This window comes from Aphelocoma coerulescens, chromosome 4, assembly GCF_041296385.1.
Source record: "Aphelocoma coerulescens isolate FSJ_1873_10779 chromosome 4, UR_Acoe_1.0, whole genome shotgun sequence".
NCBI lineage: Eukaryota > Metazoa > Chordata > Aves > Passeriformes > Corvidae > Aphelocoma > Aphelocoma coerulescens.
The window spans coordinates 18,638,205-18,657,167 of NC_091017.1; the positions used below are offsets into that span (position 1 = coordinate 18,638,205).

General features: G+C 38.8%; 1 protein-coding gene across 31 annotated transcripts in view; it reads right to left on the reverse strand.

Moving 5' to 3' along the window:
• The window catches only part of MAPK10 (mitogen-activated protein kinase 10), a 167,795-nt gene that overhangs the window by 60,803 nt on the left and 88,029 nt on the right, over window positions 1-18,963 (reverse strand). For 25 of the 31 annotated variants that reach the window (XR_011150501.1, XM_069012924.1, XM_069012925.1 and 22 more), the window contains 3 exons: window positions 14,701-14,886; window positions 14,535-14,606; window positions 4,333-4,502 (listed from right to left, as the gene is read on the reverse strand). Coding sequence is in view for 30 of the 31 variants with exons in the window: in XM_069012937.1 (XP_068869038.1) it covers window positions 4,333-4,502; window positions 14,535-14,606; window positions 14,701-14,886 (428 nt within the window). In the remaining variant the exon portion in view is untranslated. Of the gene's footprint in view, window positions 1-4,332; window positions 4,503-9,139; window positions 9,216-14,507; window positions 14,607-14,700; window positions 14,887-18,963 lie in introns of those variants that run through there. The other 6 variants (XM_069012934.1, XM_069012931.1, XM_069012933.1 and 3 more) reach the window with 3 other exon arrangements.

The following is an 18,963-nucleotide window of genomic DNA, read 5'->3' on the forward strand; positions in this document are numbered from 1 at the left end:
GAACAGTTGGACACCATGATCTTAAGGGTTTTTTCCAACCTTAAGTGATTCTATGGTGTTGTGATTACTATAGGGAAGGAATCAGCAGATTTATAAGCTACAGTGAGCACTACCATCACCACAGGCTGATCTGAAAGAACTCTGCACTCTTTAAGATTCAACCACCAAACCACGAGTAAATCAGCCAAGGAGAATCTATGGTAATATTAGGCAATATATCAAGCTACTTATTGTCTTGCTGGCTCTACTTATTACAGGGAACACTAAAAGACTCTGCTATCTCCTTTATGTTCAGATTCAAAAATATCATTAAACCACTAATTCAAAGACAAAAATCTGCAACACATTTCCCAATGTACTACTTCAGGAATATATTTACAGTCTACTCTATATCTGCAGATGAGGTGACTTTCTAAATTTATAACACATTCACTGAAAAGCTCTCATAAGAGCATAATTCCTGCTCCCATATCCTCCACTCAACCATTACTCACACAGAAACTTCCTGCATCAATGAGACAGAATAAAGCACTTCCCAACCAACTCCCCCAGTCCAGCTGACACATCATTAGACCACATCTCAACATCATGCAGCATGAAAGCTTGTGCTCACTTTTTAAGAAAAGACCAAGATCAAGGCTTTCAGCTGAAAGGCATCATCAGACCCATTTATTTGATGTTCACCCAGACAACTTTGTTTTCAAAGCTAACATTTTCTCCTGGTAACGCACACAGGTATAGGCACTATGTGGTCTTAAACCACGCCAAATGTCTTCACAAGATACTGATAAGATTTTAACTGCTTGTGTCCTCAAGCCTGTAAATGATGTCTTCCCTATCTGCCTTGGAAACCTGGACTTCACCCTTGCCTCTATCATAAATTCAGAAACTGTCAGAGGCCCTTCAAATTGCTTTTGAAATATTTCTGTACAACACCATTTTTCTAGACATCACAGACAGTATCAAAAATATCACAGGCAACATAAAAAATGATAGCTTGCAAACCACAGCAGAAAACCTACAGATCAATTACCTTGCTTCCAGGCAAAAAGAATTCATCTAAAACATAAAGAAATGCCCACTCCAACATCAGCATATTTCTGTTGATTTTATGGAACATGAGAATTCCTCTCCATCCACCATCATCCACCATGCACAAACTCAAGCTGAAAGTGACCCGTCTCTCTCTCTCAGCCCCTTGCAAAATAAGTTAGGTGTCAACTCCCTTCTAACATTGCAGAGGGGTATCAGCTTCTTCTCTCAGCAGTTTAAGTGGCACATGTCTAATTAAACTCAGAGAACTGTTTTCTGTTTCTATCCCAGACTCAAAGATTAACTAGTGTGGTTAAAGGCCTGTGCAGTTTTTACAACTACAGTTTGGTCTAATAAACTCCATGCTCTGTTTCAGCGAAGCCCCATCGCCATCATGCCTGTAATAACAACATGATAATGATATGCAAACACACCCTTTACACGCTTTCTCACAGATATCTGTGTGATGTACAGTGAGCAAGCAGCCTACACTTTGATAAAGAGTAGGGCTTGCAGGGGGAAGAGGAGCTTCGCTGCTCAAGAGATTCCAAGCAGCTTGCTTTCTTTCCTTCTTTTGGCTGCTGAAATAATTTTGCGAGCATAGTTAACACAAAACCCTTTGAAAGAGCCCAAAGATTAATTTTCAAAGATACTGTATGTACTAGGTCTATAGCAAATACCACTTCCTCACTGAGCTTATAATTATTTCACATGGGCACAATTATAACAATCACACCATATGGTTTTCTCTTTTTCATGTAATTTACTAAATTATCATCTCCTGAGGACCTCAGTATCTTAATTCTTCTGTATCAAGAAAATAATTTTTTCTTTGATGTAATTTTCAACACAATCAAGTCCCCACTTCTTTCATAACCACATTCTCTGCTTCCCATGCCTGGGAACAACATAAATTGTTCCACAACATAAATTGTTTTTTGCTGAAATTCTCCTGCTTATCTTGACACCCATTTGTAGAACTGTATGAGAAAAATTTCAATATTCTGTGGCTTTGCCTAGGAACCCTGCAACACCTTCCAGAGCCTGAAAAACATCCGGCCTCTCCTCCTAAAAGGAGCTAGCATTCAGCAGCCATACTCTGTCACTCCATAAAACCAAGTGTCACTATGCACTAAAGCTGCCTCCAATAGCTGGGTAGCCAATTATTTCACTCAATAACCTACAGTTATCCTGAAGGAAAATCCAGAAACTGTGCATGCTCTGAGAAGATTGAGCCTAAACCCCTCTGTGCCATCCTACCTGTGCCTGCCCCTGGTGGAGGGAATGATCAGAAACCACTCATTTGGCTTCTATGCTTCTCCTAATTCTGGCACCGAGGGACAGAATTGCATCCCAGATCTGTGACACTTCTTGAGCAAGTCATTGGGTGTAAACAGAGCCACTGGATCTAAAAGAAACTATCACCTAGGTTTTGCCCAATGTTTTCATAGAGACACTCCTCGTGGCTATTCTTTGCAAAGGAACAAGACAAGCAGCACAAATTACTTCCCCCACCAGAGCAAGCAGCACTGCACAAACAAGCAGGTTTTCAGTACTTTTTTTTCCTTAATCAGTTTTTTTCTAGATGTAACTCTATTTCCATCAAAATACTTCTAAATAGGGTAAGTTTCTACAATAGAAACTTATTCTAATAAAGCTTATTATGTAAGCTTATTATTAATATTAGGTAAGGAGAAACTTACACAACTGAAGATGTTTCTCATCGTGTATTGTTTTCTCTTAGCTAAACTACAAATATTTATCTCCCAATTGTTTTTTCATCAATTAATCACCTCACCATTGATTCTTCATGCTTTGCTGAGGGATGGTTTATTGTATTTCTGGTAAGTTATGCCTCATGACAGGCAGTTTACTATGTAACACAAACTGAGAAAGAAATGCTCATTATCTTCCCCATCTATTATGTAATACTTCTATATCTGTATCATCAAAAAGCCTTTTATGGCCTCTCCATGCTACTCACTATTTCAGGGGATTTGTGTTAACTTTCACTCAAACTTGCTTGTTTTCCAATTTGATTTTCTTTCCTAAGAAATTATTAATTTTTACATTCAACTCTTAGTATGAAAGTAAAATTCACAGAGTGTTTTTGATTTTATTTAGCTTAACTTCTCTGGTTTTTGCTGCTTGCAAATTTATCATTACAGCAATTCAGTTGCAGAGAAGTTCAACAAAAACTCATTTTCCTCTGAAACAAATAGAGGATAGTAAGGAGGAAGAAAAACCATCTTTGCTTTATGTGGAATCAAAAAAATAGTGCAAAATTAATTTTACTAGTCCTGAACCCAAAATATGCCACTTTCCCAAATCTGATTTCAAAGCAAGCTTTAGTTCTTTTTTGTTTAAGATACATAATATGGTACTTGGCCATTTAGCTCAGTCTTTGGACTTGCATGGTCTCAAAGCATTCTAAACACTGGAAGTGATGGACTGAGACCTAAGGATGTGTTGTCAGTGTTGTACACTGTCAATTGGTTGGTGCCAATGCACAGTCCATGGCAAACCATTTGCCACTGGATTAAAGGAACCTTTTGCTTTACCACTGCCTCCACCTGTAAAGTAACACACATTACATCAAATTCAGAAAAAAACCCAGTAACAGAAGTGACAGATGGAATTAAGACATCATCTCTGATCAAGTTACAGATAAAAGATTGTTTTAGTTACCCTAATACCCCATAATTAAACAGGTAACAAATGCCTGCCACAGAAACTTAAAAGCCAGGTCTAAAAATGCAGAGGCAAAAGCCAACCAGGACTTCACAACTTCTGAACATTGCATTCTTTAGGAGAGCTACTGAATGTTTCTATCTTTACTTTATTCACATCACTGAAACAACACTTTCAAGAAATAAACATTAGCAGTTACCTCCATTTGAAAGGCTTCCACCCTGAGTACTTGAAAATGCTATGGGATGTGACAAGTTTCTATGTTGCTCTCAGTGATTTTACTGTACAAAGACTAAAATTACAGGGTTTACTTGGGATATTATTTGCACTGCCTCTGGAAATAGTGCCACAGTTGTCAATTATGATAAGATCTCTCTCCCCCTTTCTTGCTAGTTCCATTTTGCTGTGTGGAGAAACAAACCCAGTGCTATCACTCTCACCAGCCAGGGCATTTATTAGCAAACCACTGGGCTCCTCCTGCTTCAGGATGTCTATTGCCTGACTGCTGTTTTTGCAATTTGAGACAAAGGCTGTGGCTGGCAAACTTTGAAGAAATGCAAAATGCCAATTCTGTTTCAAAGCATCATAAGAGAAACTGCTGATACTCACCAAACTATTCCCTGAGCCCCAGAGCCAATAGGTTTCAAGTTCTGGTAGCGTTTGAGAACTGTGAAGGTCGAGTCACCTACTTCCACGCTGTAGAACTGGTTGTCAACTTTGCTTTTGCTCATGTTGTAATGTTTGGCAATATATGACACATCCACTTGTTTCCCAAATCCCTGTTGTACAGAAGAAGGGAAGGGGAGAGGGACTGGTAAAGACAGAGAAACCAAGGCTGGTAAAATGTAAGAATACAGATAAAGCACTGTCAGCCTAATTTTTCAATATAAATTCTTGTCATTTTTGGCTCATTTTCATAAAGACTGTATCAGACCTTCTTTCCTGCAGGAAGTCACCATAACAAGGCACTCATTAAAGAAAACTAGTGAGTTCTCCAGCTGATGTTTGTGGCATTGTTACTGCCAACTACTGTCTCTGCCTGCCATCATTCCTGCTTCATGTGTTTGTGCTGATTCTGCCCTGGTTTGTATAGCAATGAATTTAAAATAAGATGACTTTCATCAGTGTGGAAGTGGGACAAGAGACACGGGAATCAGGCTCTTCATCACTGATCAGACAGAGCAAGCAAGTGTATTCCCAGGAGTGCTGAAACTTTCCCTAAGCACCTGATAAAGGCCCTGAGAAGCTTTCAACAGGAGCTGTGAAAGAAACAGAGCAGTTTATGAGCCAAACTGTGACCCAACATGGCTCAGTATCATGAAAAAGTATTATTCAGTATTATGAAAAAGTATTATTCAGTATTATTCAGAAGTTCTGGAGGTCTTCCAGAGTTCTGGGTTCCTAAGGATAGGAGGGAGAGCTGCTCTCATGACCTAACAAAAGCATTAGTACTAAGCAAATGCCAATTTTCATGACACAAAACCAAGTTTGTGCTTGCACTGTAGCTAGCACTACACAGCAGTGTTCCTTCCCAAAACAGTAAAATTAAAAACTAATAATTTTTACAAGACTAAAAAAAACCCTTCCTTAAATTTGCAAAATTACTATGCAGCAAGTTACACTATAACCACTTTATGACTACTGCTGAGCTCAGTTCCCTGTGGACTATGGAGCAAATTTATAGTCATTTGAGATAAAAATCAGAATTACGTGCTCGTTATTTAGGATTCTACACTACATAATGCTGAGCACAGGATGCAAAAGCTCAACATATAACAACAGATCTGCCCTAAAAGAGTTGCAGTTCACTTATGGAAGTCATGACATGCCTAAATGCTTTCTATAAGGAAAAGGAAAAACCAGCTAGGCCTCTTCTATGCATTTTTTTTCAGTGCTCCCAAACACAGCTTCTAAATTTTCTTATTTGCTCTATTATAAATTTCTTTCCCCCCAAAAAATCTGAATGATCAACTGTATTATGTGTTTATAGACTACTAAGTTGAAATTTGATGGAGCTGGCAAAAAAGTAAAGTTGATTTTGATTACATTACTCTTTCAATTCAAAAGGACATCATTCCAGTGTTCCAAAAATCTGGCCATTAAAACCAGATTACTGACCTTGCAGAGAACTTGGATATTAAGGTTTGCCTTAGAAAAAATGATTATTATTTTTCTGTCCACAATCTGACTGGAAGGCACTTTGGCACTGGAGAGCATCATCCTAAATACCTCATTTAGAGACTTTGAAACATTTTAACAAATGTAGCTCTTTATTCAAAGTCTCATCTCAGAAGACCAAGTGGAAACTTTACATTAACTTGTTCATCAAATATTGTGAGGGGGAGAGCAGGGGAGGCCTTGCCCTAACACAAAAAGGAAGAGATCTATGGACACTGACACAGCACTAAATTGGAGCTTCCAGAGAGTGAAATGATTCCAAAAGAGGTTTGACTTTTTGTCACTTGAAGACAAACAGGCGGCATCTGATTCACCCTGTGTAGCCTTAGTCTTAAAACTTCTTCCATTAGGCAGAGAGAGATGAATAAATTTGGCTATTCAACTCAGGTATTCACAGCAGACCTAGAACTGAGAGGTTTTTTGGGTTTTTTTAATGACATGCTCCTGACTGACAGGAATTCCACAGCTCCCTCTGGCTAGACAAACACATTTGGAGCATGTTTTTTTCTGATGTCATTATCAGAACAATGCAGGACATATTTGGCATTAACACCCATTACTCTGAAACCAACGTTTATATACAAAGTGTCAGCATAAAAATTGCATTCCTGAGTGAGCCTGACTCACAGCCAGCTCCTCTGGAAGTACAGAGTGAATTTTTTAAAAAGATTGGATGACTGTGTTAGAGCTTGGATGAGCCAGGCCTGCCACATCTTATTTGTGTCCTTACTCCCAAGCTACCTGACAGCTCGTTGTGTGGTGTGGATCTACATGGGAACACATATTTTATCACCCTATGTCTAGAATAGAAATTACTTGCTTTTTAAGTTAGCCTGACCATGTGAACTACTAGCCTCAGGAAACTTGTGCTGCTTACAGTGGGGTTTCTGAACTGCTGCAGTTCTAGCAGCTGGTTATTTTAAATCGAGAAATGTCTTAAAAAGCAATTAAAACAGCTCAGAACCACTCTAGTTCCTCAGTTACACGGGTAATTAACATATCCAATTGCTTCAGTCAACAGCAATTAAAGTTGTGGCACCCAGAAGACCACAACTGGTAAGAAGACGGAAATGTCCTGATGAGCAGCTCTCCTCTGTACAGCACAGACCATTCCTATGACAATCTGCTCCTAAATGTGTGTGAGAGGGAAAGGTAAAGACTACTTTGTTTTTCATGGAATCACTTTTTCTTTTTAGATTAGTATTTTCTTCCCTACTTAAATATTTGTGTCCTGTAAGGGCTTGGATAGAAAACAAACACCAAGTATTACTTCTAAAATTGAAGGCAGGCTGGTTTAGTTTGAAGTTCACTTCAAGCAGAATGTCTCCTCTGAGTGACAAAAAATTCAGCTTTGTGGACAGGCAAAACATCCTCTAAGTCATCTCCTCACTTTAAACCCACAGTGCAAAAGAACTACAAAAAAACCCTACTCTATATTTTCCAGTTTTTACCAAGGTCTAAATTAGCAAAATAAAAGCACAGTAAGGCTTCTAAAGCCCAGTGCACTGCTTACTTTCATAACAATCAGGAGAAGAATTATATAACTATCCTTGTCATGATGCTGATTTAAATCAAATCCCTAAATCAATGAATTAACAGCGTTATTGGATTAATCTCATTTGATCAGATCCCCAAACCAAGCTGACATCTAATCAAGAACCATCTCTGGTTGATTCAACAACCACTTCTGAATGAGGACAAGGAAATGACAGTTTTGTTTCACTCCAAAATTAAGGTAAAAAACCTTTTTCCTTTAGTAAGGAAGTTCATGCTCCTTATAGAGCATACCAATGTTAGTTTTAGTTTCAAACCCTGATGAAAAGGTTCTTCTCCAAATCTACAAATTCACATATCTTGTCTTAAAGAAGCCTGCACACTACATTCTGCTCTTGTCCCGTTACATCCTCAGTGCTCACTCAAACCCCTTCAGAAGCCTTGGAGCTGGTACAGATATCAATATTCCCCCAGCTGCCCCTCACGGACGCCACTAAGCTATTTCAGATTCAGGTTTTACTACACAATGCTTACAAGTTCTGTACAGGCAGCTTAAGTTAAAGCTTTGATTATGTGGCATCAGAAAGGAACCCAGGGCTAGGAATTTCCAGTATACACTCTTCTGTATGTGCACCTAACCATAAACTCCTTTCAAATGTGATTGAGACTCACATTGTAAGAAACTAGGTATCAGCACTACATCAAGAAACAGATGAGGGAAGGAAGTTCATAGATACACATGGCAATCAGGTTTGCTTCTTAGGATGTCATAGTAAAAATGTATAGGTCTCATATAGTAAAGTGAATTCCAGTGAGTTAACAAATTTCCAGGTGAACTTCAAATGAACTTGGACAAGCTACAATACTGAGGCCCCAGATTAACAGTAAACACTGCAGGTGTGAAGCTTTGAACAAAACACATCTAAGTTTCTCAGACCTCTGTGTAAGATGAAGGATTATTCCTCAGAGACAAAGTATGCATTGGACTGCTATTTGTTCTTAATTCCCATAAACATTTTGACAATGAAATTACATTTCTTTAACACTGATAGGAACTTAGCCTTCATTTCATATGTACAAAAATGTGTGAACCATTATTTTCTCCTTTCGGTACTTAATTGAAACTTCTAACACCCACACCCACACATTCCCCAATGCCATTCTCTTTCCTCCATACTGAGAAATGTAAGAGTAAGAGAAGCAAAAGTTTCTCAGCCCTGAAAACCTAACTATCCTCGTAAGCTCACTTAAACATGTATCCACATTTGCAATGATGTTTGCTTAGTATCCTGACAAGTGAGAAAGAGAAAAGAAAATAAACTGTCAAGACTCAAGCATTTGAGACGAAGGAAAAAGATACTCCCACCATTACTAACTGTTTGGAGAGCATATATTTTCCTTTCAAAGGACAAGTACTTAAAAATTCTGTGAAACTCAAATAACTTACTGCCTCACACAGAACTACAAGCTGTATTCTTTTCCTTTCTTTCAGAGTACAGAGAGCAAAAGGGTTAAAAAGCCCAACAGAAATAAAACAATGAAATTTTTTATATTATGAGGTAAATTCCTTCCCGATATCCCATTTTATTTGTCCATTTCTATCCTACAAAATAACTATACTTATTATATTTTACTGACAGAACTTTGTTTCTGAACAACACTCCTTCTATTATTGATGAGCCTAAAATATAGCAATTTCTTACAGCTCAGCATCTCATACATTTCAGCTTTTATAAATACAAACCATGCTAGCAGCAATTTAAGGCAAATTGCTGTCGTTTGCATCTCCAAGACTGTGAGTGCTGTCACAGAGTCCACTGGCAGCATCAGCAGAGGGGAAACTTCACCTCTGTGTTTGCATCCTTCCCTGCCTGCCCACAGAAATCCTGGTGGGAACACCCTTTCAAGGGTGCCATGGAGCAAGGCTACTGAAATCAATTAAAGCACTCCACATGTGTCAACGCAGGTGAGCAAAAGAATCAGATGGAAGACTGAAAGGCTGACTCCAAATTTGCAGCTGGCACAGAGCCCAGAGATGAGCAGGATGGAGCAGAAAGGATGTTCTGAGCCTGATATCATGATGGCTCCCCAGCAGCCCCCACATCTCCACCCCGCCTCAGACGGACTGATGAGGACAACAGCACGTTTGAGAAGTGGATGCATTTGGTTCCCTCAGGATCCAAAGGGATAATATCTTAAAGCTACAATTTAACCTTGTCTTGGGGTGACTTTATGATGGGTATCCCATATCACAGCTCTATGCCTGGACATGATTCCTGTGCCTTTCTGTGCCTTTAAAACTGGGTGCAAGAGAAAGAAAAAAGCCAGATGAACTTTTCAGAGCAGTTTGTGCTCCAAGGTCACTCTATCTCCTCTGCGTGCTTCTGCGTGGCAAGTGCAGAGGAAGCACCCTTTTTGCTGCTTTTCAGCCAGCTTTCTGTCCTTTTCTCAGGAGAGAGATGGAGATTTAAACCCCTTTGCTTTTCAGCTAGTCTGCGAGCTGAGGCAAGAAAGTTTTTTTTCTCCCTGGGACTTTGGCTTTTTCTTCTTCTCTTCTGGAACTGTTCAGAACACACCAGGAGACCCTACACTGCAGACCCAGCTCTGAAGAGGAGAGAGAGAGAGACCACACCCAAAGAAAGGACTCTACAATCTTACCAGGCTTCTCTCCACAGCGAGAGGTTTTATTATTTTGCATTATTCTTTTCCCACTGTGCATTGTGTCTGTTAAATAAATAGGCTTTTTCCCTTTCACTTTCCTCCCAGGAAAATTTTTCTTTTTCCCAAACCTGGTGGGGGAGGGATGGCTGTAACCTTCCTTCTATCAGAGGATGTTCAAATTTGGCTGTTCCTCCAAATTTAAAAGTCAAATGCTGAGATTGTACTGACTGAAATTCACAAGTATGGTAAAACCCTCAGTCTTCTGGCCAGCTCCGAAAATATGCATAGAGGCAAGCCCTGCCCACCTGGGTGCATCTGCTAAGTCAACAGTACCATGAATTTAATGGCTATCCTCCCACCTGTGCAGCTGTAAATCTCACAGAAGTTTCAAGTGCCAGAATTCTGGCATGAACCTGCATTTACTGAGCCCTCTGCTTCGAATTCAAGGGTCACGTGTTTTGCTGTGTAAATTTGAATGGCCACAGAAGCTGTCACTTTGGGAAATACAGAGTATCTTTGTATAGAAAGATCTACTACATTGTTTTTAATTGTGCATTCTGCATATGACATATTTATGGCAGAAATTACATCTACTTTTTTCACCATAAAGCCAGACTTCTCACTTATTCTGGCTCTCCCTGAACTCAAAAGTCCATGGACAGTGATTCAATCTCCTACACAGGGTTTCATCTTGTGTGTGTGTGTGTGTGTGTGGTTGGATGTAATATTATAGATTTTGGTCTTACCAGCTACATTACACCACAGTTCTCCATTCTTTCACCTCATTCTCTTCCTGTGAGGCTTGTATTAGTCACCCAGTCTTCCTGATTTTGGTGTGCTTTGAGAGGGATTTAAAAGCTAATTTTTGGCCTTTTTTTAACCTCTCTCCAGCTATTTTGTCCTCCAGAGAGGGGGCTTTATGCATTTAGCCTTTCAAGTAAACAAGAGACCCCTGCAAACAACTCAACCATGACTGATCAGTGATTGATATTTTTACATTTGCTTTATCCACTCTATTTTAACACATCATATTAAAATACTTTATTAAGTGGAGTACAATATTTCTAAGTGCTGGTTGGGCAATTTTTTTGTTAGGTTGGGGTTTCTTTGTTGTTGTATTTTTTGTTTAAACACTCTGTCCTTGTTTAACTTCTGAGATACCAAAAACCCAGCAGCTTACCCAGCTCTTACCTAGTTCTGATTACACACAAAGCAGCAAGTCTGCCTTCTCCTTTTCAATTGTATCTACTCAAAACATGAAGCAAAGCACTATTTACTTATCCTTCTCTTGTCCTCCACTTGTTCACTGAGCTTCAACTACTTTTAATTCCTTCCTTCTTACAGGCATGAAATTTTCATAAATCATTTATAACTGTGGTGTCATGTATTGCTCAGAAGTCACTGTGTCCCAGAGGTGTGTCCTTCATTCCAGGCCAGACTTCTACCAGGTGAGCAATCTGTGAGTATCTGCACAAGAAAACACTACTTCAAATGATTTCTAATTCCCCTGATGCCTGAAGAGCTCAATGCTGGCACACAGGTGACATTCAGTCCTGGTCATCCCACCAAAAAAGGTTGAAAGGACTGATCAAGAAGCACTGAAAGAAAAGGTTCCTTGAGACTGAGGTTTCTTTATGGAGAGGAACTAAATCAGTGATTAAATAAATGAAGACTATATGGAGCTAAATAATCACACCTTTAGCTAGAAATAGACAGCTCTTGACCCTGTGAAGCATCATTTTACTCACAGAAATCACTTGTTGATAGCTTATGAATACCAACTAATCTCCCATTGGATAGAAGGCATAATCATAGGACACACTACATTTAGAATTGTATTCTAAATAAAGGTATCCCATATAGCTACAGTTTAGGGAACATGTAAATTCTATACATGTCCTGATTATAAAAACCTCTTGAAAGACTAAATAACAAAAAATATGGATGAAGAAAACAGTATCCTTTAGGCATTGTTAAATATTATTAATGTATTAGTATTAAAAATTAATGCGCTATTCTACTCACGATACACTACTCTGCCTTACCTTGTGCTTCAATAAAAATATGTAGGGCCCTACAGATAAAAGCTTGTTGGTGATACCAGCCTTACAAAAATCTGAAGAAATTCTATTGGCCTTCTTGTCCTACTTTTCTATTATGATAGAAAAGCAGATATCATTTTCCTCTGCCTTAAAAAAGATGGCTGTTTCAGAACATGAATTGGCTACCCATGTCCAGTAATTCCAGACTTGGGTGTTTTTATACTGCCAGTGAGGTGAAGGTGTGGGGAGGTATATATTTACTCTACTTATGCTACTGAGTGTTTCTCAGGAAGGGCCTTTCTTTTTCCTTCAGTTGGAAATCCTTAAAATTCTATTCCTGCTGAATTAGCATTTCATCATACAAAACTTGTCTGCTCAGTGACATAAGCTCTGTGTCAAGAGAAAGGGCCTGTAATTATGTGTATGTCACTTTCCTTCAGAGCACATAAAGCTATGCCTTTTAGGCCACAAATATACATTACAAGAAAAATACACCCCCAGTACTAATACTCTTCAATATTGAAGCTTTATGGAAGGCACTTCAGCACAAATGCTTTCTAGAAAGTCTGCAGTGAGGCATAAATTTGAAATGGAAGCAGGAGTAAGGATGGAATAAACAGTATTACTACCTGGACACTACTCCTAGTCTCTAAATAAAGATCTGGCTCTTTGGACCAAGGACAGAGATGTAACCCCCATCCCACTCTAAGCAATACAAATGAACAGCATCCAGGACAGGTCTTAATGCAACCAGACACTTAATTTAGAGACTGTTCTAGCACATAATTCTAGCTGTTATTTGGATGAGGGCCTATATTTATGGAGAAAATAAATTAACATGAAGCTTAAACCAGTTTTTATCCTCAGGAGAATTGATCTGAAGACCTTGAAAAGGTATGGGTGTGATAAGTGTTTGAAGGATGGAACTCTGTTTCCTACAATGCCAGGATAGCGTCTCTTTGTACCGGATGATGCCATTCTGGCTGCAGCCATTAAACAGGAATTAATCTCAGTGATACAAATGCATCTGAAATGGTCTAAGTAAAAAGGAGAGGAAAGTCAACAGGAGAGAGGTGCAAAAAACCCTCTGTTCTGCACAGTGAAAGGAATTTTGCATGAATAACATTTTTCTCATACAATCTGAGAAAAAAAAAACCCTTTTTGCAGTTTTTGCAGGGTTTTTTTTTTTATTTTTGGAAGCAATCTCTGTCAAAACATTGCAAAAAATACAGCATTTTACAAAGTTGCCAGTGGAAGAATTAAGCCAGTTAAACACATGCACAAGAAGAATGGGAGATAGAAAAGACAGTTAAGCAGATTATTAAACTGAATAGTCAAGACCCATCCCAGAGCTGATGATTCCTAAGTCCAGATTCAACCTTCTCAGCAAAATTAATATTTAGTATTCCTGAGCTAAAAAGCATAAAGCCAACTTTCCAGCACCTGTCACTGTTTCGTGTTAAATGCTTACACAAAAGTAATAGCTCTTCCTTTTTTACAATTGTGCTTTCACTTGGACTCCATATGTAATATAAAAGAAAAAAAAATAGTGTTTATCATAAATTCATCTCTAAGAATGCAACACTGTTTCCAGCCTCAAAAAATGAAGAATGTCCCTAATAGCTCTCTGGTTTGTTAGATTACTGATGTCCCATCTCACAAAAAAACCTTAAAACTATGAAGAGACAGAGTTCAAGCATGAAACAATGTTCTGAAGTGAGAAAGAAAGTCATCTTTCATCCACAAGGGAAAATTATGTACACAGTTTTGTGACTTATATATATATGTTAACTAACTTAACCAAGAGAACCAAAAACTGGAAAAATCAATAAGCTTTTCCTTTGCATCACAGATTTAGTTTCAGCCTTGAGGACTTCCACACATTGTGATCGAACAGTTTCAAGGGTGATGTAGAAATACAGAATTGGCTTCAGTGCAGTCTCATGACCCCTAGAACCTGCATAGTACAAGGTGTTCCATGGGATACAAGACAAACACCACAATTTTAATTACCCTTCCTTCACTTCCTGTAAAGGTAAACAGAAAGTTATAGTCACAGGCTACAATGTAAAAGGCTCTGTCTCAGAAAAAGAGACTAAGATAAAATAGTTTTTATTTGCATTTTTTCTGTTTGAAAACTGTGCCATTATTTTTCACTAAAAAAACCATCAGAATACTGATATTTTAACTGATATTTTAGCAAAACAAAATAAAAAATCATTAAGACTAAACTACAAAATAAACTTGAGAGCAAATAGAAAAGTAATTTTTTGTGATGCATTTCTCTATCTTTTTGTATTTATTCTCATTTTTATAACCAGCTACTTGCAGTTGGCTACTGAAACTCACTTCTATTTTTCTCTTATTACAGCATGTATTGCAAAAATGAAGTACAAGTATATACTGTACCTTGTTTTACCTGTAAGGAACACACACCTGACAAAAGGCAATCTTCACATCCAGAGTAGGTTCACCACAATAATACAAGAAATGGCGGCTCATAAATACCTGCAATTAAAGAAAAGCAGACATAGAAATCTTGTCTGGCTGCTGATGTGCAAGTATGATGCAGCTCTAGCTACATTTGGATTCTAAAACCAACCTGAGTTTTGCCTTCTACCCAGCTTGTGAAAAACAGAAATGTTGTAACACTGAACTGTAAAAAAAGCTTTAAATTCTTTCTGATGCTTGTCAAGGTTATGGCCCCAAATATGACTTGGTTACATCTGGAAAACTTTACAGTAACTGCTGCCATTAACTCAAAGTTTATCATGTCACTTGCATATTCCTACACAAAAAAAAAAAAAAAAAAAATCAGGTCAATAATGTTCTGAACAATATGGGAATAGGAGATGGTTATTATTGTGGGGAGGAAAAACTCAAGTCTTAAGTTGACAGGTATTAGGAAAGTTATAGAAGTGGAAAGACTAATTACATCACTGTATAAATTCATGGCACAACCACTTTGTGAACATCCCATGTAGTTATGGTTCTGGTCTTAATATTCTACCACTAGAAAAGCTACAGAAATGGGCAGTAAGAAGGGTCCAAAGCACATAGAGATTCCTTACATGAAACAACCTCACAGACTGGGGATGTATTTTTTTTAGCCTAGAAAAGAACTGAGCAGAAATATGCTAGAGATCCATAAAATGAGTGGCATACTGAGAAATTATTTTCCATTTTTCTTTTCAAATAAAAGAAATATGTGTCACCAAGTTATGTTATCAGAGTTAGAATCAGCAACAGGAGATAATTCTTCATACACTGTTTTGTCACAGTGAAACTCTCTGTCTCATGTTGCTGTGGAAGCCAGAAGGCAACATAAGCACTAATATGATTAGGCAAACTCATATAAGGAGAAACCTGCTGAAGGCTATTAACCTCCAAAATATCACCCCTGACTCAAGACACCCCTGAGTCACCGTCTGCCACTCCATGCTCAGCCTATTTCTGGATTTCCCAGACATCTGATTCTGGCCCAGGGAGCCATAGACTAGGCTAGACAGGCCTCCCTGTGCACCCTATTACAGCTGTTTTAATTTAGCTCCACAGCACCACTTCCAGCTCTGCCTAACCAATCCTGTCCTAGCTACATTCTAGTGTGGCACATTAATGAAAAACACCCACAGCAATATTATCAGGCTGAGACAGGTAGGTATGTCACAAGACTTTGGAGCACATCAATTCTTCTGCACGACTCCAAAAAACCACAAAAAACCCAGCCAAATACACAAAACAAAAACCTGTTAACAGTATAATGAAAAAACCAGCAACTTTTAGCTAAAATTAGATAAATAATATAGAACTTCATGTTTTTCTTTTAAATATAAGCTCATTGTAAAGACGTAAAAATGAAAACAAAACCACCCTCCAACCATCACTCCATAAAGTCATGATTCTGAAACACTATGTAGCTACTCATGGCACTTGTCTTCAATAGGAACAATTAACTAACTTCAAGTGTAAATGGCACTGCATAAAGCAAGACTTAATTTGAAGTAAGTTCGACTCACACCAACTGATTAGGAGTAAAGAAACTACAAGAAAGTATTCACCAATACTTGCTAACTTCAATGCATCATGTGCTCCCACAGGTGTTTAATTTTTAATGAATGAATGTATGAATAATCCTGTTATGAAAGCAAGTTTATGACCTTTTCTGCATCATGTTACAGCATCTGAGATTGCTGTCTCACTGCCCAGTGAGTCATGTCTTTACCAGTCTCACATTCCACAGAGGGTTTATAATAGTTTATATTAGAACAAAAAGAAGAAAGGAAGCTTATTTAAAAAAAAAAAAAAAAAAAAAAAAAAAAGGAAGAAAAAAAGCTTTTAGCATTAGTCATATTGCCAATGATTTCTGGAAAGCCAGCAGGTAATTACACTGTCATGCTGCAGATATATACAGTGGCTATATGATTATATTGCTATTATAATGAATGACTGAAATGTCAATAGCCAGGACATACCACGTTCAAGACAGAGCCTAATGGTGGAAAGTGAAGAAAGGAAGGGAAGAAAATCAAGGGAATTTGGTTTCTCCCTGAATTTGCTGTGAGGGTCTATTGAGCAGATGCACTTTGCATTATATATGCATTACTAGCCATACCCAGCTCCTCAGCTGTCCACAGGAATCACTGCAGCTGTTAATGGTCACCCTGGGCAGAACAACAGACTGGTGAGTTTTATGAACTGGAATGCATTTTAGAATTTATTACGTTGTCCTTGTGTGCAGTTAATGCTTATAAAATAATAGAAGCATGATAAGTTTTAATGTCCTAGATCAATACCCATACTCCTCTGTACATGAGATACACCGAACGAATCACCATGGAACTGAGTTCCCCCAGTTGTACAACAGGAATGAATGCCACCTTTCCATGGCACAGAAAGGCAAACCCAGGACAAAACAGACTTGAGTTCATGTCTTACACAGTGTTTATTGAATTCATACAAAACTCCCTTCAGTGCCTTGTAAGCAATCACACATGTATGTAACTTCTAATTCCTTCAGGCAGAAAATACATTCACACCCATCTGCGCAGATCTCCTTGATCACATCTCCTCTGGTGCGAGCTGACACCACATCACTCGAGATGTTTAAGAAGTGTCAGAATAAAGAACTGGCCTGATGCTGAGATAATTGTGTTACTATATAAAGCAGTTATAAAACAAGAAGCTACTGAGACAAACAGTGTCACTCACCAGGGATTGGAGCTTTACGTGAGAGTATAAGCATCCAATATTTCTTTACCCCACACTTCTGGCACTTTACCTTTCAATCTTGACTGAAATCACCCAAGGGGGGAAGAACTGGGAGAATGGAACAGTGCTGATAGAATAAAACAAAACACTCTGGGAAGCCAGAGACTGCAGTAGCATCACAGGGAGAAAACCCGTCTGTGAAACACCAACACCACAACTGGATCTCAAACCTTCATCATGATCAAGGTATCTGTATGCCAGAACCCATAAAAACATACAAGACTCAGCAGCAAACACATGATCTACTTTCAGACAAAACAAAACTAGGGGGCACTAAAATCAGGAGGAGGAAAGTAGACATGAAGGCAAGATAAAGAAAATCCTGAAAATCCTCTGAGCTCTACAGTGGCACAGCCCCCAAGGGAATTGCTGGCTGGAACCACTGAGGCTTGGCCTCTACCTAGCCTGCTGCTTTGCCATCCTCTTCTTCACTCTACTCTGCCTCCCTTATGGAAAGCTGTTCTTCAAAACAGAATGTGGACTAAAGACATGCCCAAATTTCAGGCATGAACTTCTCTTTACCTGCAGTGCTCCTATCAAATCTGCCTTTTCTCGACAAGGACTTTTTACTTTTAATAATGGTTATCTGTCTCTCCAGGGGTCAGGAGGATTATCTCATTATTATTCAAAAAAGCTCTTTGAAGACTGAAAGGATTAAACCAATACTATTAGTATAATTACTGAGAGCAGAGAAGAAACCATGCAATGAGAGCAGTTAAAACAGACTAGAAAACCAACAGTAGCTACAGTTCTCAAATACAGCCTCCCACAGTAAATCTTTCTGCGGGTCCTCAAATTCTTTCTTCACCCTCAGTGCTGCATGATACTGGCACCCAGGGAATGTCTGGGAAATTTGGCCCAGTCAGATTAAATCTTTTGGCCTAGGGATGTTGTTTCCTACCCAGGCTGCACTATTGTTCACATAAGTGGCTCCTGGATCGTGGACAGGAAGGCTGTGCTTGCCTTAAGCCTAAGAGATGCAAACCTCAAGTCTGAGGGGTCTGGGCTGTTGCTGTGCTGGTCCAAGGAGAGCCTAAGCACTTGCACCCACCATGTTGAGCTCCTTCCTCTGTAAAAAGCATCACAGTCACTTTCTTTTGAGAAAATACTTTCATTATGGTTTTTCATCCCTATATCCCCTAATCAACAGACATATCCCTCATGCCCAGTGGATATTGCCTCAGCTTGCCACAGTATATTTAAAGCTTTTTGTGAAAGTTCAGAAGGCCAGTGTCGATCCTCAGCAAAGTTCCATGTAACTTTAATTCAGGGAGGTGAAGGGGCCAGCTGCCCTGGTGCAATACTGCTTTCTTCATCACAGCCCAGGCAAGCAGGGCTGCTCATGTCACCCCACAGCACAACCATCTGTGTCAAATGCACCAATCCAGGGCTGAAACAAGGTTCTTCATGAGGAAAAACTGCAGCAGCCTTTTGACCTGTACTTAAACCAGTGTTTTTGTACTTGAAATGAATATCACAAACTAGCCCAGGGGCTGTTCTCACCACCCTCCCATGCTCCTGAGACTATACTCTGAGAGGTATTTACATGCCCTACAACAAAACAAAATGGAAAAAAATGCTTCAAATCCTAATTTTA